This window comes from Acomys minous, assembly GCF_964271855.1.
Source record: "Acomys minous genome assembly, chromosome: 19".
Lineage (NCBI taxonomy): Eukaryota > Metazoa > Chordata > Mammalia > Rodentia > Muridae > Acomys > Acomys minous.
Genome location: NC_140499.1, coordinates 65115373 through 65140665, shown reverse-complemented (window position 1 = coordinate 65140665; position 25293 = coordinate 65115373). Strand labels below are relative to the sequence as shown.

At 47.1% G+C, this 25293-nt stretch overlaps 1 protein-coding gene across 1 annotated transcript in view; it reads left to right on the top strand.

Moving 5' to 3' along the window:
- SNX27 (sorting nexin 27) overlaps positions 1-25293 on the top strand; it is a 68493-nt gene that overhangs the window by 6185 nt on the left and 37015 nt on the right. Inside the window, exon 2 of the mRNA XM_084769217.1 lies at positions 18685-18916. Within this exon, the coding sequence (XP_084625343.1) occupies positions 18685-18916 (232 nt within the window). The remainder of the gene's footprint in view (positions 1-18684; positions 18917-25293) is intronic.

The following is a 25293-nucleotide window of genomic DNA, read 5'->3' as shown; positions in this document are numbered from 1 at the left end:
CCAGCTCCACAGCTCCACAGCTCCACAGCTGTGTAGGGTCTTGGGGTAGTCAGCTATTATTTATTTATTTATTGGGTTTTTAAGACAGGGCTTCTCTGTGTAGCTCTGACTATCCTGGAACTCTCTTTGTAGACCAGGGTGGCCTTGATTTTCTAGCGATCTGCCTGCCTCTGCCTCCCATGCTAGGATGAAAGATGTGCCTCACTGTTGTCCGGCCTAGTAGGCTATTCTTGTCTCTCTCTTTCTTTCTTTCTTTTCTTTTTTTTAACGAGACAGGGTTTCTCTGTTACACAGAGCCCTGGCTGTCCTGGACTCACTGTGTAGACCAGGCTGGCCTCATACTCACAGACATCAGCCTGCCTCTGCCTCCCGAGTGCTGGGGTTAAAGGCCTGCGCCACCGTGCCAGGCTAGTAGGCTGTTGTTGACGGTAACTAGTTATTTAAAATCAAGTTACATTCCTGTAAAAATGGATAGTGTTGAACCTTGTTTCTGTTTGTGACTTGTGGCTTACATTTTTATTTATTCCTTATCTCATGTTGTTAGTGTGGATTAGAGGCTGGGGCTAAAGCAAGCTTTCTGTGCCGGTTTTATTGCAGTTTTTTCTCTGTTGCCAGCAAAGGAAACAGGACATACTTGCTACTTAAAAACACTTTTAGTTTCATATAGTGAGGCTGCAAACAATAGTAAACTCAAAAGCTGTATTGCTGTCCCTCAGGGTTGCTGTGACCAAGTAAAGGCCTTTTGGCCATGGCGCACACGCCTTTAATCCCAGGATTTGGGAGATAGAGGCAGGTTGATAGTTCAGAGTGTGAGGCCAGCCTGGTCTATATAGTGAGTTTCAGGCCAGCCAGGGCTACATAGAGAGATCCAACACCACCCCCAAGAGAGAAACTGTGATTAGTTGCATAATGGCTGTTTTTTGGGGTGAGGTGCGGAGGAGAAAAGGGTTTATTTCACGCTCAGGTCCATATGGCACTTCATCATTAAAGCAGTAAGGAAGCCGGCGTGGTGGGCACGCCTGTAATCCCAGCGCTCGGGAGGCAGAGGCAGGAGGATCGCTGTGAGTCTGAGGCCAGCCTGGTCTACAAAGTGAGTCCAGGACAGCCAAGGCTACACAGAGAAACCCTGTCTGGGGGAAAAAAGAAAGAAAGAAAAGAAAAGAAAAAGCAGCAAGGACAGGAGCTCAAACAGGGCAGAAACTATAGACAGGAGCTGATGCAGAGGCCGTGGAGAGGCTTGCTTCCTGGCTTGCTTCAAAGTTTTTTGTTTTTTGAGACAAGGTTTCTCTGTGTAGCCTTGGCTATCCTGGACTCACTTTGTAGACCAGGCTGGCCTTGAACTCACAGCGATCCGCCTGCCTCTGCCTCCCAAGTGCTGGGATTAAAGGCGTGCGCCACCATGCCCGGCTCAAAGGCGAGTTTTTAATTTGTGGTAAACAGTAATCTTTTCAGCCACCATTAGTTTATTAGTTAATTTCAGTTTGTTTTAGGTGAGGGCTTGTTCTTGTCCTCTCACAGATAAGTATTTTAGAAGCTAAATTTCAGTGGGAATAATTCTTATGAAACCGTAGATAGGCAGAGATATTTAGCTGACAAACAGTCTGTGATCACAACAGAACAGAATCTGTGCTGAGATTATTCACTGGATGATGGCATTGTGCACAGACTGTTGTGGTTTGTAACTTAGAGCCACCGAGGCTCATTCTGTTCAACTGGCAAAAAACAATCTTTAGGCAGTGTTAAGAGCTTTTTAAAAACCAGGCCTGGTGGTAGTGGTGGCACATGCCTTTCATCTCAGCATTTGAGAGGAAGAGGCAGGCAGAGCTCTGTGAGTTTGAGGCCAGCCTGGTCTACAGAGTTCAAGGACAGCCAGGGCTACACAGAGAAACCCTGTCTCAAAAAAAAACCATCCACCCACCCACCCATCCATCCAATCATCCACCCATCCATTCATCCAACCATCCATCCATCCATCCATCCAATCATCCAACCATCCACCCAGCCATCCGTCCATCCACCCACCCACCCACCCACCCACCCATCCAACCATCCATCCATCCATCCATCCATCCACCCAATCATCCAACCATCTATCCAATCATCCACCCAATCATCCAACCATCCATCCATCAACCATCCATCCAACCATCCACCCATCCATCCATCCATCCATCCATCCACCCATCCATCCATCCATCCATCCACCCATCCATCCACCCACCCTCCCATCCATCCATCCATCCACCCATCCATCCATCCACCCATCCATCCATCCATCCACCCATCCAACCATCCATCCATTCAACCATCCATCCATCCATCCATCCACCCATCCATCCATCCATCCATCCACCCATCCATCCATCCATCCATCCAACCATCCATCCATCCACCCATCCATCCATCCATCCACCCATCCATCCATCCATCCATCCAACCATCCATCCATCCATCCATCCACCCATCCATCCATCCACCCATCCATCCACCCATCCATCCATCCACCCATCCATCCATCCACCCATCCATCCATCCATCCATCCATCCACCCATCCACCCATCCATCCATCCATCCACCCATCCATCCATCTACCCATCCATCCATCCATCCACCCATCCATCCATCCATCCAACCATCCATCCATCCATCCATCCATCCAACCATCCATCCATCCATCCATCCATCCATCCATCCAACCATCCATCCATCCATCCACCTATCCATCCATCCATCCACCCATCCATCCATCCATCCATCCAACCATCCACCCATCCATCCATCCATCCATCCATCCATCCACCCATCCATCCATCCATCAATCCATCCATCCATCCATCCACCCACCCACCCATCCATCCATCCACCCATCCACCCATCCATCCATCCATCCACCCACCCATCCATCCATCCATCCATCCATCCATCCAACCATCCATTCACCCATCCATTCATCCATCCATCCATCCATCCATCCAACCAACCAACTAAACAAAAAACATTTTAAAAACACCAACAAGGAAGTTTGTATTCCTTGCACTCAGGAGGCTGAGGTAGGTGGATCTTGAGTTTTAACCAGCCTGTGCTACATAGAGAGATCCTATCTCAGAAGCAAAACAACCAAAATATAAAACAGAAAACCAAAATTGCAGTACCTTTTACATTTGACTCAGTGTACATACAACCAACACTTAACAGCAGCAAGTGCCAATCAAACCACCCAAAGTAAGTTTCACCAAAACTATTTACTGTTTTCTGTTTTTGTACAGTGGTCAAATTTTCACTTTCTATTTAAAAGCAGTATCTTTAAAATTTTTATTAGTAGCATGTGTATGTACAAGTGCATGCACACATATATGCATATACGTGTACATGTGTGTGGAGGTCAGAAGATAACTTTGTAAAGCCCACATTCTCTCTGTCCGCTTTATGTGGGTTCTGCTAGAACTCAGGGCAGGCTTTCCCAGCAAGGGCATTTCCCAGTGAGCTATCGTGTTGCCAGCTCACTATTCACTATTTGGGTTTTGTTGTTTGAATGCTTGTTGGGTCATGTCCGCTCTCTGAAAACACTCATTTGTTCATCCTGAGGGTGCTAGGCCTTCTGCATGCTAGGCAGGTGGTCTACCACCTGTGAGCTTATCTCTAGTCCTAAATACAATAATTAAACATCATTTCCCCTCCTGTTGACTCACAGTTACTGCATGTTGACTGGTTCCACTGTTGGGCACAGAGTATAAGCAGCTATCACTAGCTTGTGAGTTGGATGCCTGGCCTTGCTCTGAGTGGAGGAGGTCCTAGAGACAGTTTACTCTGTGAAAATGAAGTAAGTGGCAAATGCGAGCCAGAGTGGGGTTAGAGGGGAGAGTAGATACACTTAAGATGGACATTCACAGAAAGCTTTTACATAACTGAAGGAATATGTTAGAGCATGTGACAGACTGTGTGTGTGTGTGCGTGTGCGTGTGCGTGTGTGTGTGTGCGTGTGTAGATCACAGGGCAACTTTCAGGAGTCAGCTCTTTCCTTTCAGCTGAGTTCCTCAATTGAACTCAGGGTATTAGGCTTTTGAGGCAGCTGCTTTCCCCAGAGCCTTCCCACTGGCTCCTGCTGGCTTTCATTAGACTGAAGGGCGAGTCTAACTTCAGTAGTAGAGAAAGAGGAGGGCTTCACAGGCTCAGGGTCTGACTGAAGGGAGGAAGATGCACGCAGTCCTTGAAAAGCTAGCAAGGGCCTCCAGCCATTGCTTACAGGTGCGCCATAGACGCTGGAAAGGATGGCAGAAAGGAGACACAAAAAGGCCTTGAAAGCTGTGCTGACAAGTTTGGATTTTTTTCTCCCTGAGACAGGGTTTCTCTGTGTAGCTCTAGCAGTCCCATAACTCGCTTTGTAGACTCAGGAATCTGCCTGCCTCTGCTAGGATTAAATGTGGTTGCCGCCACCACCACCAGGCTAACAAGGTTGGGATTTGTTCTTCATATACAGTTGTGTATGTATTTGTTACTTATACTTTCCCACAAATTTAGTTTTTATTTGGGTTGAATAGATTTCCATGGCTGAAGTGAGAAAATTGCTATTGGATTGAAAAGAATTTCAGACCATTTTTTTCTCTTTTGACTGTCTTATACCATATATACATACATACATACATACATACATACATACATACATACATACATATATACATACATACATACGTACAGAGCTAAGAGCAGCGAAGCTCTGACACATAGCTCTAGGCCCCCTGATGAGAAGCTGCCGTTCATTTGTTCCCACACTTCCCCTCAGTTCAAATCAGCTTCTGGGATGTCTGTTTCCTGTCACCTTAGGTTGTAAATGATTTTGCTCATGCTTATCTCTGTGCTCACAGCATCACCATCCTTGTCCCAGGCGCGTTCTCTGTCTGTCTGACTAGGAGATGCCACCATAAATTTAAATATTTTCTGTTGCAGGTATTGGAGACATGGCTCAGGGGTCAAGAGCAGTAGCTTCTTTCCCGCAGAGCCAGAGTTCAGTTCCCGGCACCACATGACCGTTCACAAGCACCTGTGACTCCACCTAATGCCCACGTCTGGCTTCTGGACACCCATGTTAGCTCTCACAGGCACACAAATTTACACCTGCATAAAAATAAATCTTAAATCCTTTATTTTGGCATTATGTCTTGTTGGGAGTTGAGAAAACTGAGGACAAGAAGTGAATATGGTACTAAAATGTAGACCTGAGGTCTGTTGTCTTCAGTGTGAAAAAGGTGACTTTTTGCTGTGTCAGGACTGTGACAAGTGCTTCAGGTTGTGAACTTCTGTTAGTTAGATGTCAGGTAGTGTGTGTGTCGTCTTGCTGAATGAGACCCTGTGTTTGCGTGTCCTTCTGTTCTCTGCCAGTGAACTTCTGTTACTGTGGAAAGGCTTTGTTTTGTTTGTGACAGTAGCCCAGGCTGGCTTCTAACTCACCACTTAGCTGAAGCTGGTCTTGAACACTCTCTTTTTCTGTTTCTGGTTTGTTTTTTAAGTGAAGGTTTCTCTGTGTAGCCCTGGCTGTCCTGAAACTCACTCTGTAGCCCAGGCTGGCCTCAGACTCTGAGATACCTGCCTGCCTCTGCCATCTGCCTGGTCTGGACTCTGGTTCTCCTCCTTGCGTCCCACCTATTACCACATCCAGCTTGGGTTTTTTGTTTTTTTGGGTTTTTTTTGAGACAGAGTTTCTCTGTGTAGCCTTGGCTGTCCTGAACTCACTTTGTAGACCAGCTGGCCTTGAACTCATGAGATCCACCTGCCTCTGCCTCCCCAGCTTTGTTTTATTGGGTTGCTGTGTAGCCCGGGTGACTGTCCTCCATGTTTTCCCATCTCCACTGAGATGGGGTGCTGGGTGCTGGGTGAGTGCTGGCTGCTGGGATTCAGGAATGTGCTGTTATGCCCAGTAATGGAGAAACATCTTTTTAAAAAATGATTTGTTTTTGCTTAAGCTATTTGAAACTTGTTTTTTGTTTTGTTTTGTGCTTGGGTTAAACCCAGGACCTATGTTTACTAAAGCACTCAAATTCTATTGAGTTATACCCCTAGCTTTATCCAAAATGTGATAGATTTGTGTGTCAGACCTCAGATCAAGACCAGACTTTAAAAAAACAAACAAACAAAACAAAACAAAACAAACCACCTATGTATTCTGTGATCTTGGCACTGAAGATGACTTTCCTTTTGAGGAGTACAGAGCCATCTGTGGGCGTTAGCTCCTTGCTTAGTGCCTCCGGCTGCTGTCAGGCTGGTTGTTACAGAACTGTTCAATGAAAATAATAAGGAAATTGCCCCTTAATACAGCAGAAGTTTATTACGTCTGTGTGTCTGTCTAGGTTCTGTTATATATTTTATTTCTAAAATTGGGAGGCCGACTGATGATTTGGAGGTTGTGGAAGATATGATGCCCTCGGAAGGTTTGGAAATGCACTTCTGCTAGTTTACTTATCTATAGACGCACTGTGAGGGTTTTACTATACTTACATTTTGTTATATACTTATACTGCATTTATGTTATATACTATAATTAAAAGACACTTTTTAATTGGAAGAGCAGTAAGCCTTTGGGGCTGGAGAGATAGCTCAGTGCTTAGGAACACTGACTGCTCCTGCAGAAGATGCAGATTCGGTTTCTAGCGCCTGCATTGCAGAGGCTCCCAGGGGTTCACAGCTCAGGCTCCAGGACATGTGTGTCCTCTTCCAGACCTCGTGTGCACACACACATACCCAAACATGTATGTAAACAGACCTTCAGGCCGGGGGAGGCGGCACATTCCATTACTCCCAACACTCAGGAGGCAGAGGCAGGTGGATCTTGGTGAGTTTGAGGCCAGCCTGGTCTATAGAGCAAGTTCTAGGACATCCAGGGCTACTGAGAGAGACCCTGTCTCAAAACAAACAAACAAAAGAGCAGTGTGCCCTCAGACCAGCCGAGCCATGCTGTCAGCCCCCGGAATTTTGTATTCTAACAGAGTGAGATGAAGGAGTTAGGTTTTATTGTTGATAACAAAGATCATGTTGGTTTCACAGACAGTTGCCAAATTTTTTTTTTTAGTAGCTTGATTATATTTGTATAGTCTGAAAGATATCTCAATGCTTCATACTTTCCTGAATGACAAATATGATTCATTTTCCGGAAATATATCTGCCTGAATAGATTGTGTTTGTAAATTGATTGCCCTGTAATTACAAATTTAAGGAACTTTTCATTCTTCCCTAAGCAATAACACCTTGTTTGTTCTGGCTAGAGGTGCTAAGCTGGAAAGCAGGAGAGCTTTCTGTACTTGCCTTGCCTCAGGCCAGTGCTTCGGGAGAACACACAGCAGCAGTTATCCCACCTCCCCCACGTGGGAGCACTGGGTGCTGACCAACACACACACTTGATGAGCTTTGCCAGGGCTAATTTCTACTGTTACTGGAACTTTCTTTGGCCCAGTGTCAATTTTCTACACAGATATACTTTTCATTTCATTTTGTATTTCGAGTCTGGGCCTCTTTGTGTAGCTTTGGCTGTCTTGGAACTCACTATATAGACCACATTGGCCTCAAATTCACAGAGATCTGCCTGCTTCTGCCCCCTCGAGTGCTGAGATTAAAGGCGTGTACTACAAATGCTTTAAAAATGTTGGTAAGGGCTGGAGAAAGGGTTAAGTGCACTGGCTGTTCTTGCAGAGGACCCTGCACCCACATGGTGGCTTACAACTGTGTAACTTCCATTTTAGGGGGTTGAACACCCTCTTTTGGCTTCTATGACACCTACATGTAGGCAAACTACCCATACAATTAAAATAAAATTAAAATTAAAAATTAAAATATTGATAAGGGCTGAAGAGATGGATCAGTGGTTAAGAGTATTTGCTTTGCAAATAGAGAACCAGGGTTTACATCTTAAGCAAAGCAGAGGCAAAAACAAAAAAACAAAAACCAGAGGCTGGAGCCACAGTTTCTGTAGAGCGCAGGCTTTTGTGTGGGTGTGAGTGGCTGTTTTGGGTCCACACATAGGAGCAGGATTGATGGGTTGGATGGTAAACTATGTAAAACGGTGTCAGCTTGCCTTCCAAAGTCACTGCTCTATCGCTGTGAAAAGACGCCATGGCCAAGGCCACGCTTACAAAAGAAAGCATGGAACTGGGGCGCGCTTGTAGTTTCAGAAGACGCGTCTGGGCAGGGAGCAGGGTGGCAGCCAGGCAGGTAGATGTGATGCTGGAGAGGGAGCAGGGGGGGGGGGAGAGAAGAAGAAAAAGGAGAAGGAGGAGGGGGGGAGGGAGAGAGAGACAGACAGAGAGACTGGTTCTGGCATGGACTTTGAAGTCTCCTAGCCACTCCTACTCTAACCAGGCCACACCTCCTAATCCTCTCCAAACACTTGATCACCTAAGGACTAAGTACGCAAACACATACTGGGCGGTGGTCTCACTCACACCACCACACAAAGTGGCTGTACCTTTTTATAGTGTTTTTTGTTTGTTTGTTTGTTTGTTTTGTTTTGTTTTTTTGGTGGGGGGTTTTTTCAAGACAGTTTCCTGTATGTGGCCCTGGCTTCCTGGTCTTGGTTTGTAGACCAGGCTGACCTTGAGCTCACAGAGATCTGTGGTCTCTGCCTTCCTGAGTGCTGGGATTACAGGCGTGCCCACTGTACCCGGTCCATTTTACATTCTTGCAGCAAAGACAAATGCATTTGTTCCACATTGGTGTTTGACTTGATCGATTTGGGCTTTTAGCTCTATTCATTGCCATGCGATTGTTTTGATTTGGAGTTCCTCCGTGATGAGGACTTGCCACCAAGCCCAGAACCTTGGTTTGATCCCTGGGGCCCGTATGGTGGAAGGAGAGAGCTGCCTCCAGCAGTCATCCTCTGGCTTCACTGCACCAATGACATGCACATGCCATGCCCTCTAGGAAGTAAATACTTGGGATAAATTGGGTTGTTGGATTTTTAAGAGTTTGCTATGTGTTTAGATACAAGTACTTTATTGGATACATGTTTTTATTCTTTGTCTTTTACAGAGACGTTTTTAATTTAGGTCAAGTTGAGCTTGCTAGATTTTTTTCCCCCACTCATGGACCATGTCTTTAATGTTGTACATAGATTTTTCTACTCTGTTCTTTTTAGGAGTTTTATGTGTTTTTGGAGCCAGGGCCTCACTATGTTTCAGAGGCTGGTCTTGAACTTGCTCACTATGTTTCAGAGGCTGATCTTGAACTTGCGCACTGTGTTTCAGAGGCTGGTCTTGAACTTGCTCACTGTGTTTCAGAGGCTGATCTTGAACTTGCGCACTGTGTTTCAGAGGCTGGTCTTGAACTTGCTGTGTGGCTTGGACAAGCCTTGAATTCAGGGTCCTCACACTGAGTGCTAGGATTCTAGCAGATTTCCCACTGCAACCAAATTTTCTTTCTTCCTTCTCCTTTTTTTTTTTTTTTTTTTTTTTTGAGGCAGGGTTTCTCTGTGTAGCCCTGGCTGTTCTGGAACTCTGTAGACCAGCCTGGCCTCAAACTCAGAGATCTGCCTGCCTCTGCCTCTCAAGTACTGGGATTAAAGGCGTGTGCCACCACCAACTGGCCCTAAAATTTCAATTTTACAATCGTTGCTGCTTTGCTTATTTATTTCTTTACTTCCTTATTTGGAGCAGTGCTGGAGATCCAAACCCAGGGCATTATGTGCTGATAGGAAAGTACTCTACTGTTGACTCGTAGCCTAGATCTCTATATAGTACACTTTTCCAAAATTTTGTACATGCATGTTCAAGTGTGCATGTATAGGTGTGCATGCACGTGTGTGTGTGTGTGTGTGTGCGCGCGCGCGCGCGCATGTGCAGGCTAGAGAAGAACATTGAATGTCAGCCTCAGAAATGCTGTCCACAGCTGGGAAAGGCGGCGCAGATGGTTAAAGCTCTTGACACAAAGGCAAGAGGACTTGAGTTCAGACCCGGAACCCACACAGATGCCACACGGTGGGCGGGCCATGCAATTACAGCCTTGGAAAGTGGAGGCGAGCGCACTGAGTGAGTTGGCTAGCATATTGGTGAGTTTGGGGTTTGACTGAGAAGCTCTGTTTGTGTCTGTGTGTGTACGTGTTAAGGATTCCTGAGATTAACCTGGGGCTTCCACATGCATGTGCATACACTTGAGCACGTGTGTACTCACACACACACATGGGCATGAAAACAATGATGTCCATTTCTTTTGAGACATTGTTTCTCATTGCCCTGGAAAGTTACCAGGGAGGCTGGACTGGCTAGTCAGCAAGCCCCAAGGATGCAGTTGTTTTTAACCCCCACATACTAGGCTTACAGTTCTGCGCTGCCGTGTGTGGATAGACAAGCACAGGCTCTCAATCTCTGTGCTTGCAGGGCTGGACTTCACTATGTAGACCAAACTGGGCTTGAACTCAGAACTGACCTCCTTCGCTTCCCGAGGGCTGGAATTAAAGGCGTGCGCCACCATGCCTGCCGTGTCTGGTGTATTGTTTTTTTAATGTGGGTTTTGGGAATCTAACTCAGATCTTCATGCCTGTGAGACATGCACTTTACTGACCAAGGCAGCTCCTGGCATTAGTTCATTTGGGCTGTATGTGCCTGCGCTGACGTGAGCCGCAATGAGCTCGCGCTGCTCCGAGGACAGTTTTCAGCAGCTGGCTCTTTCCTTCCTTCACGTTGGTCCTGGATATTGAACTCAGGTTGTCAGGCCTTGCAGCTGGTGCCTTCACCTGCTGAGGCATCTTGCTGGCTCCCTAGCGTGTGCATGTGCACGTATATACACAAGCACTATATGTCAGATGCATATATGTACACACTAATATAATAGATATGTATGTACACACAATTTATTTTTAAGTGTATGGTTCTTTGCCTGCATGTGTGTGCATGATGGGCATGCCAGATCCTTTAGGACTAGAGTCACACCCAGTTGTGTGCCTCCATGTGGGTGCTGGGAATAAAACACAGGTTTCAGGAAGAGCAGCACGTGTTCTTAACCACTGGGCCATCTCTCCATCCTCTCAGTCTTTTTTGTCTGCTTGTTTTTGTTGAGACAGGATATATCTGTGTAGCCTTAGCTCTCCTGGTACGCGCTCTGTGTATCAGACTGGTCTCAAACTCAGAGTTCTGCTGGCCTCTGCCTCTCAAGTGTGTGCATTAAAAGTCTGTGCCATTATGCCTAGCCTATTTTATGCCTTCTTATGGCAAAATATTTGGTATTTATAATCATGGTGAATAATATTTTTAATTTTAAATGTATAAGAACCTATCTGTCTTTTGCACTTAAAATAAGTTTTTCCATGTTTACATATAAACATCTTAAATATTTTTTTAAATTAGCTTATTCTTATTTAGTGTGTTTGAAGGTTTTGCTTGCATGTATGTGCGTGCATCATGTGCACGCCTGTTGTCATAGGGCCCAGAACAGAGCACCAGATCCCTGGCACTGGAGTGGCCAACCCTTGTAAGCCTCCATGTGGTGCTGGAAGTTGAACCTGGGTTCTCTATAAGAATAGCAAGTGCTCTTAATGCTGAGCTGTTTCTCCAGTGCCTACTTTCACCTTTTGGTAGAAATTTGGTCTGTTTTCAATTTTGGAATGTTTTGACCAAAGCTGCAGTGAACTGTTCACCTGTAGTCATTTGTATTTCCTGTGGGGAAACATAAAAGTGGAGTTGATGGGGTCTGTAGGAGTGGCAGCACAGGGAACGAGGGCTGTGTCGCGTTCTTAGCAGTAGTGCACGAGGATTCAGTTGTCCCATAGCTTTGGCAAACCCTGTGTGTGTGTGTGTGTGTGTGTGTGTGTGTGTGTGTGTATGTGTGTGTTGCATGCATGTGGATTGTAGTTTGCAAGCCTGTCCATTTCCATGCAGAGGCTGTGGGATGGCATTGGAGGTCTTACCTTTGCTGTGTGTTAACCTATTCTTTTGAGACGGCGTCTCTCACAGAACCAGAAGTTTGACTTTTCAGCGAGGCTGACTGGCCAGGAAGCTTGGGGTCCGCCTGTCTGCATCCTCCACTATTGGAGTCACAGTCGTTTGCAGCCGTGCTTGGCTGTTTGCATGGATGCTGGGATCTGAACTCAGATCCTTAAGCTTATATTGCAAGTGCTTTACCCACTGGGCCGTCTTCTACTGTCCCTGTCACTGGTTAAAATGCAAGCTCTTCTAGGGGCACACTGCCATTGTGTTTTACTGTATGAAGTTGAAAAGCACTTTATTACTTGCAATTATATAAGCTCGTTGTCTGCTTTTAAAGGAGACGGCTTCTGAGGGACTAAGTGCTGCTCAATCCCTCTGGCGTGTCTCAGGGCCGGATAGCACTGTGTGGAAGTGGCTTTGCCCCTGGTGTATGTAGACGATTGCTTTGTTATTTTTCTATCCACACCTTCTTTCGTTATGCCCAGCTTCCTTCAGAAGTCCCTCTTTAGAACTTCTCTCCTGCTTCTGCAAGTATTTAAATTAGCTCTGTAATTCCCCAGCTGGCTAACTTTAGTTGACGGAAGTACTGCTTGAATCTACTCCCATTAGCTAGCTAAAAGTGTCTCCATTGGAGCCAACTGTTGCTCTTGAAGTCAAAAAAGGATTTCTTTAAGATTACCAAGTGCACCTTTACAATGCTGAAAACACCCAGGTAATTGGAATATCATTTATATTCCTAAGGAAACAAAATTCAGCTCTTATTTATGGATTTCATTATAAATCATTTTCAAACACCAAGAAGTAGAAAGAATTGTAAAGTGAGTACCTATAGGCTTAGCTTCTTTTAAAATATGTATTTATTTATTCTTAATTATATGCAAGTGTGTGTCTGTGTATGTATATGTGACTGTATATGTATGCCTGTACATGTACATGTATGTGTTATGTATATGTGACTGTACATGTATGTGTTATGTATATGTGACTGTATATGTATGCCTGTACATGTATGTGTTCAAGGAAGCAAAAAAAGGGTGTTGGGTTCCCAGGAGTTGGCGTTACAGGCAGGTGGAAGCTGTTGGATGTGGGGGCGGGGAACCGAACTCAGCGCCTCTGCAGTGAATGCTCCTAACTGCTGAGCTGTCTCTCCAGCCCTGTATTTACCCTCCTTCTGTAGTTAACATTCAGTTTTATTTGTTGAATCATTATTGATAGTTCACTGAAGATAATGACTTCTTTGTGGAAAAGCATAGACCGATATTTCTCAGGCAGCTGTCCATCCTTTTGTGGTGTTTGTCAAACTTGTGTGGTTCTCTGATGCTCTGTGATCGTTTATTTTTCAAGTGAATTCCTGAGAGATTATACTACAAATACAGAAGCCGAGCAGGACTGGTGGAAGGAGAGAGGTTTTACCGCCATGCAGAGCACAGCTCAGGCAGCCCGCTGGCATGTGTGGATAGCATTGTCCTAATGGCTTTATCAGGTGCCTCCATGTTCTAGAGCTACAGCTCACTTTAGTAGCCGTAAATATTACTGGTAGCTTTTTATATGCATTGGGGAAGTGAAGTCTAATGAGACTGAAAGAGTTAAGTGCTAAGGAAGGTCTTATCTGTGACGGCATCATTGGTCTTCAAACCCCATGTCTGGCTCTCCAGAGCACATGCTTTGATTTGGTTTTTTTTGTTGTTGTTGTTTTGTTTTCTGTTTGTCTGTCTTTCTTTCTTTCTTTCTTTCTTTTTTTTGAGACAGGGTTTCTCTGTGTAGCCCTGACTGTCCTGGACTCGTTTTGTAAACCAGGCTGGCCTCAAACTTACAGCGATTCGCCTGCTGCTACCTCCCAAGTGCTGGGATTACAGGTGTGCGCCACCACGCCTGGCTTGTTTTCTGTTTTTCCAGACAGGGTTTCTCTATGTAGCCCTGACTGTCATGGACTCACTTTGTAGACCAGGCTGGCTTTGGACTCATAGAGATCCACCTGCCTCTGCCTCTCTGGATTGTAGGCATGTGCCATCAAGCCCAGCTCCTAAATTAATTTTTTGATATTTCTATTAGTCTTTTGGGTTTTATTTTTTTTCCTGGATGTCCTGGACTGGCTTTGTAGACCAGGCTGGCCTTGAACTCACAGAAATCCACCTGCTTCTGCCTCCCTGAGTTCTGGGATTAAATTGCCTTTATTTTTTAAGTCTTAGTCCTCTTTTGTTTTATTTTGAAAAAAACAAAAACAAAAACAAAAAACAAAAACCCAGGATTTTGAGGGGATTAAAGGCATGTGCCACCATGCCCAGCTGAGCACATGCTTTGAAACTTCCCTTTTCTTTTCTTTCTTTTTTTTTTTTTTTTAATTTTTTTCTCCTTTATTAATTTATTCTTGTTACATCTCAATGGTTATCCCATCCCTTGTATCCTCCCATTCTTCCCTCCCTCCCATTTTCCCCTTATTCCCCTCCCCTATGACTGTTCCTGAGGGGGATTACCTCGCCCTGTATATGTTCAAAGGGTATCAAGTCTCTTATTGGTAACCTGCTGTCCTTCCTCTGAGTGCCACCAGGTCTCCCCCTCCAGGGGACATGGTCAAAGGTGAGGCACCAGAGTATGTGAGAAAGTCATATCCCACTCTCCACTCTACTGTGGATAGAGTTCTGTCTGTTGGCTAGATCTGGGTAGGGGTTTAAGGTTTACCGCCTGTATTGTCCTTGGCTGGTGCCTTGGTTTGAGCGGGACCCCTGGGCCCAAATCTGCCAAAACTTCCCTTTTCTATAGAAGTTACATTTTGTACTTATTTATAGCTTAGGTTTGTATAAGTTTGAGGGTCATACTTAACTTGAACCTGAATATTCTTGTGGAAAACAGTATACCTTACAAACATTTTTATGACTAATACTTTACAAACAGTTGCTATCTTTGGGTGTGTGCTGTGAGTGGATTTGGGTATGTCACGTGATTGCTAGTGCGCTCCTCTGCCCAGACACACAAGCAGTGTACACATGAACCAACAGCTGAGCTGTCTCTCCAGCCCAGACACAAAAGCAGTGTACACATGAACCAACAGCTGAGCTGTCTCTCCAGCCCAGACTAAAACTTTTTTTGGGCTTTTTGAGACAGGGTTTCTCTGTGTAGCTTTGGGTGTCCTGGACTTGATTTGTAGACCAGGCTGGCCTCGAACTCACAGAGATCTGCCAGCCTCTGCCTCCTTGGTTGTTGGGATTACAGTGTGCCACCACTGCCCAGTGACTAATGCTTTTATGACTGTGAAGTCCTTGAAATTCCTGAGGAAGGAAGGTCCTGTTTCAAATTAGATGGCCTGGAATTTTTTTAGTGACTTCATTCTCTGGAGAATTCTTTCTTTGTATTAAGCTGAGGTATGTATAGCATTGCTTCTGTGGTTGAACCAGGTAAGTGTTAGCAAATGTGTTTGGGCTATGACACAATATACTAGAAGGTTCTTTCCTGTTTCTTGTCTCTTTTAGTGATGCTGGGGTTGAACCTAGGGTTTATACAAGCTGGGCTAGTACTGTACCACTGAGCCACAGCCATACCCTTTGTCTGTGTTTATTTTTTTAATGATGTTTTGGGGTGTTAGCCAGCTGGAAGTACGTTCTTGATAACAAAAATAGGGAACTTAAGCTGCTCCCTTTGCTCTCTGGGTGCTTATAACACAGTCTTCAATTTCTCTGGAGTCTTTCTGGGATTTATTTACTTCTGACGCAGTTTCACTGTCTTGCTCTGGCCTGGAATTCACTATATGCAGCAGGCTGGCCTTGAACTCATAGAGCTCTCTCTGCCTGCCTCTGCTTCCACAGTGCTGGGGTTAGAGGTGTGCACTGTGGCCAGTGTCAGGAAGAAGCTGTGACACAAGGAGCAGTTCACTTCTGTTTACAACTTGAAGTTGTGTTTTGAAATCAGCAGCTTTTAATCTTTTTGGAGATCAGGAAACCAATCAAAGCTAGGGAACTTCTCCCCAGAAAAAAGATTGATGCGTACAGATACACTTCGAGCAGTTGTGCAGGGTCGCCGAACTCCCGAGACTATCACCAAGTACCCCAAGACTGCCCGAGTGGGTGATGCGTGCTGTGGTGGCCACACTAGGAGCTTGCAACAGCAGAGCTGAAGCCAGGGCGTGGCTGCACAGTCAGATCCTGTCTAGGAAGGTGGGGAACTGTGTTCAGCCCTCTCTTGGAGGCCCTCCCACTATTTTCTTCTTTAACAAATTTATGTTTGCTCTGCTAACAAACAAACGACCCTTTAAAGGAAAACAAAATGGGGCTGTGGAGAGAGCCCTGTCTCAAAAAACAAAAAAGAGGAAAGCATTGGAAACTAAAAAGTAAGATTTGAGGATAAATTCACAAAAACATCTTGTTAGTATCTAGGATATTATATTGTTCAGTATCTGAGATGTCTTATATCCCTGGTTTGTTTGTGGGTTTTTTTGTTTTTGTTTTTGTTTTTGTTTTAAGATAGGGTTAACAGCCCTGGCTGTCCTGAACTCACTTTGTAGACCAGGCTGGCCTTGAACTCACAGAGATCTGCCTGCCTCTGCCCCCCAAGTGCTGGGATTGCAGGTGAGCGCCACTGCGCCTGGCTTTATGTCCCTATTTTATTGAAAGATTAAAATGAATATTTGTGAATCAGCTAAGGTTCTTAGGGATAGATGAATTCTGTGATAATTTATAACCCTTTCAGTTAGTTTTCTCAGAAGTACTAAGGCCAAAGAACTAGATAAACTCCATTGTCCACCCATAAATTTAGGTTTCAGTTTCTAATTGACCCCAGCCATCTATATGTGGTGTCCAGCCAGCCCCCAGCTCTAGTCTGAGCCGCAGCCGCTGCACTGCTGGGCTGCGTACTCCTCTGTTCCCTCCTCCTTAGTCGTGTCTTATTTTTTGTTTGGATTTTGAAAAACAGTGTCATAGCTCATGCTGGCCTGGACGCCGAGACTCTCATGCCTCTGCCCCTAGAGCTGGGGCTACATTTGCAAAGTTGGAGTTTTATATTGTGGTTTCTCTTCAGATTGTGCAAGTTGGAGTTTCCATCACAAAAGGACCCTTAATTTTTATGTGTAGAGCTGACTGTTTTGGTTGAATCACTACTTTTAAGAGTTTGCTTAAAATTAGAATTATAGGTTGAGAAGTGTCAAGAGTTTTGAGGATCAGAGAGATTTTTCTCTTTTAAGCGTTTTGAGTCCAGGCCTTGCTGTGTAGCCCATCCTGGTCTCAGGACCGAGGCGGTGCTCCTCCTTCATCCTGGGTGCGGGGTCCCACACCCAGCTGAGCAACTGGGGGGGATCGGTAAACTAAGAGCAAGGGAGGCCTGCGCGTTCTCTCCCATCTGGCTGTACCAGTCTCCGAGAGGAGTCCATGGCTGAGCGCTGCGCACGGAAGGCTTGTTGCTATGCTTAGCGTTCTTTCCGGGGGGGTGGGGGGGGGGGACGGGGGACGGGGGACGGGGGGACCGACACCTAATGGTTTGGAGCAGAACTGAAAGAATAATTGAACTCGAAGGGGTAGATAAGCTTTAAATATGAAGTGAGCAGACGCCAGGTGCGCTCTCCGGGGTGGGGAGCCTCCAGTCAGCTTCCTGCTGGGTTTTGCTGAGGCAGCTCACTAGGTCAGCATTCTAGGAAGGTTATTCAGTTTGTCCAGTGCTAGTGAGACTCAGCACGTTTCTTGACAAAATTATTGTTCTTCCAAATCTTGTGCTTCTCCTTGCTTCCGCCTGTGAACAAGTGGACAGGCAGGAAAATGAGCAGGTTGGCTTGTGTGTATGTTTTTTGGTTTGAGCAGATTGCACAGAGTTTTAAGTGAAATGTATGGAGAGCAAACGTGTGGCTGGAATCCTGAGGCTTATCCAGACTGACTGGGAGAACAAAGGAAGTTGGTCAGATAATGGAATTTTAGAGAAGTGTTCCTGCCCCTTTAGAACCAAGTGATAGGGGAAACTAGTCTATATGCAGATTAATACTTTTAAACTATTAAGATGATAAATTGGTATAAAGGAAGGTTAATTTGAAAATATGGGGAAAATGGATATATAATGTAAAGTAGCTATCTTAGAGATATTCTCTCTCTCTCTCTCTCTCTCTCTCTCTCTCTCTCTCTCTCTCTCTCTCTCTCACACACACACACACACACACACTCACACACACTCGTAGTTTAATCTCTACAAAGGGAAGTTTTTTAAAGAAAATTCCTGGGGTTGGAGATATGACTTGGTGGTTAAGAGTGCATACTGCCCAAGTGTGGTTCCCAGCACGTGTGCTGGGCGGGTCACACCCGCCTCTGGCTCTCGCTCGGGCCTCTGCTCTTTACATCACACACTCACACATACACATCATTAAAAATACATTGGTTGTTGTTTTTCAGAGCTGAGGACCGAACCCAGGTCCTTGCGCTGGTAGGCAAGTGCTCTACCACGGAGCTAAATCCCCAGCCCCAAAAGTAAATTTTAGAAACGAAATTATCTAAGAATTTGCTTTAGAAAGAAATTATCTAAGGCACTTTGATTGTTTCATATATATGGCTGGTTAAAATAAGGAAAGTAGACTGTTCAGATAGCTGAAAACGATTTTTTCCTAGCATCATCATCTTCCCAGCGTGCTTTCCTGACTCAGGCAGGGGGTGGGGTTCTGGACCAGGGGAGGGGAGGTCTCCAACCTGTTTGCATTTCCTCTCCCTGACAAAAGCTCACTAACAGCTTTTTTGGAACACTCGGGGACAGGAGGGTGGAGTTACACAGTGTTTGAACCCTTCTGGTTTATGGGACTGTTTTTTCCCTTTTTCCCCTCAGGAACGGCGTGAATGTTGAGGGGGCGACACACAAGCAGGTGGTGGACCTGATCCGAGCAGGCGAGAAGGAATTGATCTTGACAGTGTTGTCTGTCCCTCCTCATGAGGCCGACAACCTAGATCCCAGTGACGACTCCTTGGGACAATCATTTTATGATTACACAGAAAAGCAAGCAGTGCCCATATCGGTCCCCACATACAAACATGTGGAGCAGAATGGTGAGAAGTTTGTGGTGAGTGTCAGCCCGGCGTGATCCTCAGACACGGAGCCTTGATTTCCCTCAGTCTCACTGTGAATGTAGTTCAAGCAGTAAAGTAAAAGGCTGCAGCCCAGCTCGGCGTGTCAGGAAGTCGGGTTCATTCAGAGAAGATGGTGACACGGTTGATGACGCAGGGGTGACCTACAGTAATGAAGAGCCCTGTTTCTGCTTAAGCACGGTGTCAAGTTTGTGTTCTGGTCTGTTGTAAAAATACATGAATTTCTTTTACTATATATCTTTGCGAATTAAAGTCTAATTTACCGTTGGCTCTGGAGCTATAGAGGGAGCTCAGTTTTAAAAGGTATCTTCCAAGATACTTGGATAATACAAAAGTTTGCCATCTTGAAGCCTGTGCATCCCTGTTCATTCCTCTCCACACCTGCTCCTTTTCATCTCTTGGTGATGTCTGTGTGTGTGATTACCTCTTGAGTTTCCCCAAGTTCCTAATGCACTCTGAGTGCACTTCCCATGAGCTGTTTTACACGTGCCTATTTTGTAGCTGTGGTAGACAAGTAGAACTTGCCTTGAATTTTAGGTGATATGTGACGGCCCGTTTCCCCAACGCTGGTTGGTCTTCAAAGCATAGTTGCTACTGATACCTCAGACTGTATTTTTTTTCTCTTGTTTGTACTGTGTTTTCTTTGGTTGTTTCAGAAACATTGACATAGTAAACGTTAGTTCTTTGTAGAGTGCGGTGGGTTCTGTTAGCTATTGGCAGACGACTGCAGGATTTTAGAGCTGCTCTGCAGGGCTGGGGTCTAGCTCAGTGGCTAGAGTGTAACACATGCCAGGTTCTGGGCTCAGCACTCTAAATGAAAAGCTGACTGCTGGCTAAAGTTATCACTAGGATTTGTCCCTTGTGTCAGAATGAGCCACTAAATGCTTGTGGGATTCTCCCTCTCAGTATTGGGGGTGAACAAAACAAGTTAGTTGGGCATAATTGCACGTGGGTTTTGTGTCAGCATGGTCTCTGTGTTCTTAGAGCTATAAACAAAATTTGGAAATGAGAACTGATTGGTTATGGAGCCTTTTGAGAATTAACCTAGGACGTTGGAAACTTCTATAGCCTTGAGACAAGGAACGAAACTACTACTTGTTCTTTTCTTTAACAAGTCAGCTTTAGGGCTGGAGAAGTGGCTCAGCCGTTAAAGGCTAGGCTCACAACAACAACAAAAAAAAAAAAAAGAAGAAGAAGAAGAAGAAGAGGTCAGCTTTATTAGCAAAATTTCTGTATTTTACCATTCATCTGGCCAGCTGTCCAGTCTTATGGTGTTGATAGTCTTTTGTCTACTGCCACCATAAGGACAGAGATGTGACTCGCCTCCAAGCTTCCCTGCTCTGTTGCACAGCCGCTGCCCTTTGTTAGCCGCTGCTCTGCTTCCTGTCTCTCTGTCTTGCTCTTCTTTGAATATCAAGCACAAGGGAATATATAATATATACTTGCATTAGCTACTTCTTTTGTTGCTGCCAAAAAATCCCTGACAGCCACGCTGAGGAAGGAGAGGTTTACTTTGGCTCAGTTTGAGTAAGCTGTAGTGGTGGGGAGGGCACGCGTGTAGCTGGAGTGGTGGGGAGGGCACGCGTGTAGCTGGAGTGGTGGGGGGAGCACGCGTGTAGCCGGAGTGGTGGGGGGAGCACGCGTGTAGCCGGAGTGGTAGGGGGAGCACGCGTGTAGCCGGAGTGGTAGGGGGAGCACGCGTGTAGCCGGAGTGGTGGTGGGGCACGTGTGTAGCTGGAGTGGTTCTACTTGAGTCCCATTACACACACCCACACTCAGGCAGCAGGAAGAGAAGAATGCTGGTGTGCTTAACTTGCTTTTCCTTTGACTGAGCCTGTGGAGGTGCTGCCTACATTCAGGATGGTCCATCTCTCCTCAGTTAGACTTCTTTGGAAATGAGAGGTTATCTCCTAGGAGAGTCTGTGCCCAGACAGGTTAACATGAAGATTAACTACTACAGCACTGTGTGTGCTGCGTGCAGATGTGTGCTTGTGCATGCAGAGACCTGGGGTCATCAGCAAGTATCTTTCCTCAATAACTTTCCTACCTTATTATTAGCTTTATACATTGATTTCTTTGTGTTTTGGGGGTGGGTATGATGTGTGTGACATGGTGTGTGGAGGTCAGAGCACAGCATGTGGGGATTCCCTCTCTCCTTCTTGCAATGCAGCTCCCAGGCTTGGTGACGAGCAGCCTGAGCAGCTGAGCTGTCTCACTGAGTCTCTGTCTTACAGGAAGCCGCCAGAGCTGATGAGACAGCTCGGTGTCTAAGAGTGCTTGCTGCACAGCCATGACGACCTGGTTTTAGATTCCAGCACCCATGGAACACGACAGACAAGTGGGGACACAACCATCGCTAGGACTGCTGGCCGTCAGACTGCCTGACACATGAGAACACTTGCCTCCAAATAACAAGGCAGACAGTGATGGAGGCATGCCATGCCCTCTGTTGTCTGTACACCCACATTACACACGTGTGCACACACACAAATCCTTGCCAGGCTTGGACTGGGTGTATAAATCAGAGGGAGCAGCTTTGTTTAGTGCACATGAGGTCCTGGCTGGGTCCCCAGCACCACACCAACCAGTGCAGTGGAGCATGCTGTAATCTCAGCACTCAGGCTAGAGGCAGCAAGGTTAGCAGTTCAAGGTCTGTAGGCGCTGGTTTTTAACTCTACTTTATTTGGGGTTTCTTAAGCCTCTACCTCTTGTCCAATCCCCGCCCCCCCAGCCCTGGGTAGGAGAGAAAGAAGGTTAGAAGGGAGAGGGGACAGAGACTTAGTTCTGGCTGCTTAAGGTCAGCAGGTTCTTTGTGAAAATACCAATTTCAGTCGTTAGGATATCTAGCAGTCCAGCAACAGTGAATGGCAAACCAGCAGGATGAACGAGCAGCTTTCTTCCTCCTCCATCCTTCTCCTTGAGGCTCTAGGCTTCTCTCTCTGGGCTCTTGTATTTATACTCTACCTGAGTCCTCAGAATTAAACTATCTCCAGCTGGCAAAGACCACACCCCTCTCTGAGTCACATGAGGCAATTATCAGCTGTGGATAAACTAAGGCAGTCCTATATCCCACACTTGGGATTAAAACAAAAACACATTTACATAGCATAACTGAGTTCTTAAAGAAACCAAAATTTCTACTACAAAGGTCATTCTTAGCTACACAGTAAATTTGAGGTCAGTCTGGCCTATAGGAGATCCTGTTTCAAAAATTCAAAGAAAAGAAAATTGACAGACTGCTTTTCAAAGGTGCCTTTGTCATATTTTCATTCTCATTTGCTGTAGAAAATTTATTTTCGTTCTCATTTGCTGTAGAAAATTCTAGTTTTCTGTAACTTCAATATGTGGCTTTCAAAATACTTTTCCCCCAGGTAGGGACTTGTGTTCTTGGGTGACATCTAACTCTTGGTATTCTGCCTCAGACTCCCAAGTGAGAGAGAGAGAGGTGTGAGGCACCATGCCTGCCCTGTCTGTAGTGTGTGTTTGTTTATCCCTTGTTTTATCCTGGGGCTGAATCCAGAGTATTATATGTGCTAAGCATAGTTTCTCCCACGGAGTTACATTTTTGTGCTTTAGTCTTTTTATTTATTTATTTATTTATTGTTTGTTTTTCAAGACAGGGTCTCTCTGTGTAGCCTTGGCTGTCCTGGACTCACTTTGTAGACCAGGCTGGCCTGGAACTCACAGAGATCCACCTGTCTCTGCCTCCTGAGTGCTGGGAGTAAAGGCGTGTGCCACCACCACCCAGCTTCCCTCCCTGCCTGGCATGGCCCTTTGCAGGAGCAGCAAATCTACTTTCACCAGTAAGCCATTTTTCTCCAGCTGCTACTGTGGGCATTGTTGGGGGTGTAGTGGTGTCCCACTTTAGTTTTAATTTATACTTATCCAATCACTCATTGATAAATAATTGATTTCCTTATGATTAATCACTATTCAGTAGTTATCATTGGTGTGAAGATTCTGTTAATTTTCTGTCCATTTAAATTTTTGCAGCAGAAGGTTACTGTGAACAACACTGGGCGTAGCTTGAACACATATAAGACTTAAGAGCCTGCCCCCAACAAGGGCGCACTTACTCCAGTAGGGTCACACCTTCTATTAGTGCCACTCCTTATGGGTCAAGCATTCAAACACTTGAGTCCTTGGGCACAGTATCTATTTCAAACCCCATGTACATGTGCGTGTACACACACACACACACATACACACACACACACATACACAGTTTATTAGACTGACTTAAAGGATGTGGTCTTGGTTGTCCAGCAGTGGAAAAGCTGAGAATCCAGTACTCTGTTCATGAGGTTGTTACCCACCCAGGCCTAATGCGGTGCAGGATCCCTGGAGGATCCCCGGAGAGCCCTGGAGGATCCCCGGAGAGCCCTGGAGGATCCCCGGAGAGCCCTGGAGGATCCCCGGAGAGCCCTGGAGATCTGGAGGATCCCTGGAGAGCCCTGGAGGATCCCTGGAGAGCCCTGAAGGATCCCTGGAGAGCCCTGGAGGATCCCTGGAGAGCCCTGGAGGATCCCCGGAGAGCCCTGGAGAGCCCTGGAGGATCCCTGGAGAGCCCTGGAGGATCCCTGGAGAGCCCTGGAGAGCCCTGGAGGATCCCCAGAGAGCCCTGGAGGATCCCTGGAGAGCCCTGGAGGATCCCTGGAGAGCCCTGGAGGATCCCCGGAGAGCCCTGGAGGAGCCCCGGAGAGCCCTGGAGAGCCCTGGAGGAGCCCCGGAGAGCCCTGGAGGATCCCTGGAGAGCCCTGGAGAGCCCTGGAGGATCCCCGGAGAGCCCTGGAGAGCCCTGGAGGATCCCCGGAGAGCCCTGGAGGATCCCTGGAGAGCCCTGAAGGATCCCTGGAGAGCCCTGGAGAGCCCTAGAGGATCCCCGGAGAGCCCTGGAGAGCCCTGGAGGAGCCCCGGAGAGCCCTGGAGGATCCCTGGAGAGCCCTGGAGGATCCCTGGAGAGCCCTGGAGGATCCCCAGAGAGCCCTGGAGAGCCCTGGAGGATCCCTGGAGAGCCCTGGAGGATCCCTGGAGAGCCCTGGAGGATCCCTGGAGAGCCCTGGAGGATCCCCGGAGAGCCCTGGAGGAGCCCCGGAGAGCCCTGGAGAGCCCTGGAGGATCCCCGGAGAGCCCTGGAGGATCCCTGGAGAGCCCTGGAGAGCCCTGGAGGATCCCCGGAGAGCCCTGGAGAGCCCTGGAGGATCCCCGGAGAGCCCTGGAGGATCCCTGGAGAGCCCTGAAGGATCCCTGGAGAGCCCTGGAGAGCCCTAGAGGATCCCCGGAGAGCCCTGGAGAGCCCTGGAGGAGCCCCGGAGAGCCCTGGAGGATCCCTGGAGAGCCCTGGAGGATCCCTGGAGAGCCCTGGAGAGCCCTGGAGGATCCCCAGAGAGCCCTGGAGAGCCCTGGAGGATCCCTGGAGAGCCCTGGAGGATCCCTGGAGAGCCCTGGAGGATCCCTGGAGAGCCCTGGAGGATCCCCGGAGAGCCCTGGAGGAGCCCCGGAGAGCCCTGGAGAGCCCTGGAGGATCCCCGGAGAGCCCTGGAGGATCCCTGGAGAGCCCTGGAGAGCCCTGGAGGATCCCCGGAGAGCCCTGGAGAGCCCTGGAGGATCCCCGGAGAGCCCTGGAGGATCCCCGGAGAGCCCTGGAGGATCCCTGGAGAGCCCTGAAGGATCCCTGGAGAGCCCTGGAGAGCCCTAGAGGATCCCCGGAGAGCCCTGGAGAGCCCTGGAGGAGCCCCGGAGAGCCCTGGAGGATCCCTGGAGAGCCCTGGAGGATCCCTGGAGAGCCCTGGAGAGCCCTAGAGGATCCCCGGAGAGCCCTGGAGAGCCCTGGAGGATCCCTAGAGAGCCCTGGAGGATCCCCGGAGAGCCCTGGAGGATCCCCGGAGAGCCCTGGAGGATCCCCGGAGAGCCCTGGAGGAGCCCCGGAGAGCCCTGGAGGATCCCCGGAGAGCCCTGGAGGATCCCTGGAGAGCCCTGGAGGAGCCCCGGAGAGCCCTGGAGGAGCCCCGGAGAGCCCCGGAGAGCCCCGGAGAGCCCTGGAGAGCTGCTAGTCTTCAGTCTACATTAGAATCCTGAAGTAATTGGCACCAACAAGATAGCGGAACATACCAGGCAAAAGGCAAAGCTTGCTTCTTGCCTGTCCTGTTATTTGGCTACCACTAGAAGGTGTGGCCCAGATTTAAGATGGGTCTTCCTGCTTTAAAAATCTGATTGACAAGCTGGCCAGCATTCTGGAAAGGGAGTGAGTATCGAGACCAGCCTGGTCTGCAGCCTGGTCTGAGTTCAAGGACAGCAAGGGCTACTCTGTCTCAAAAAACAAACAAACAAACAAACAAACAAAAAGGACTAA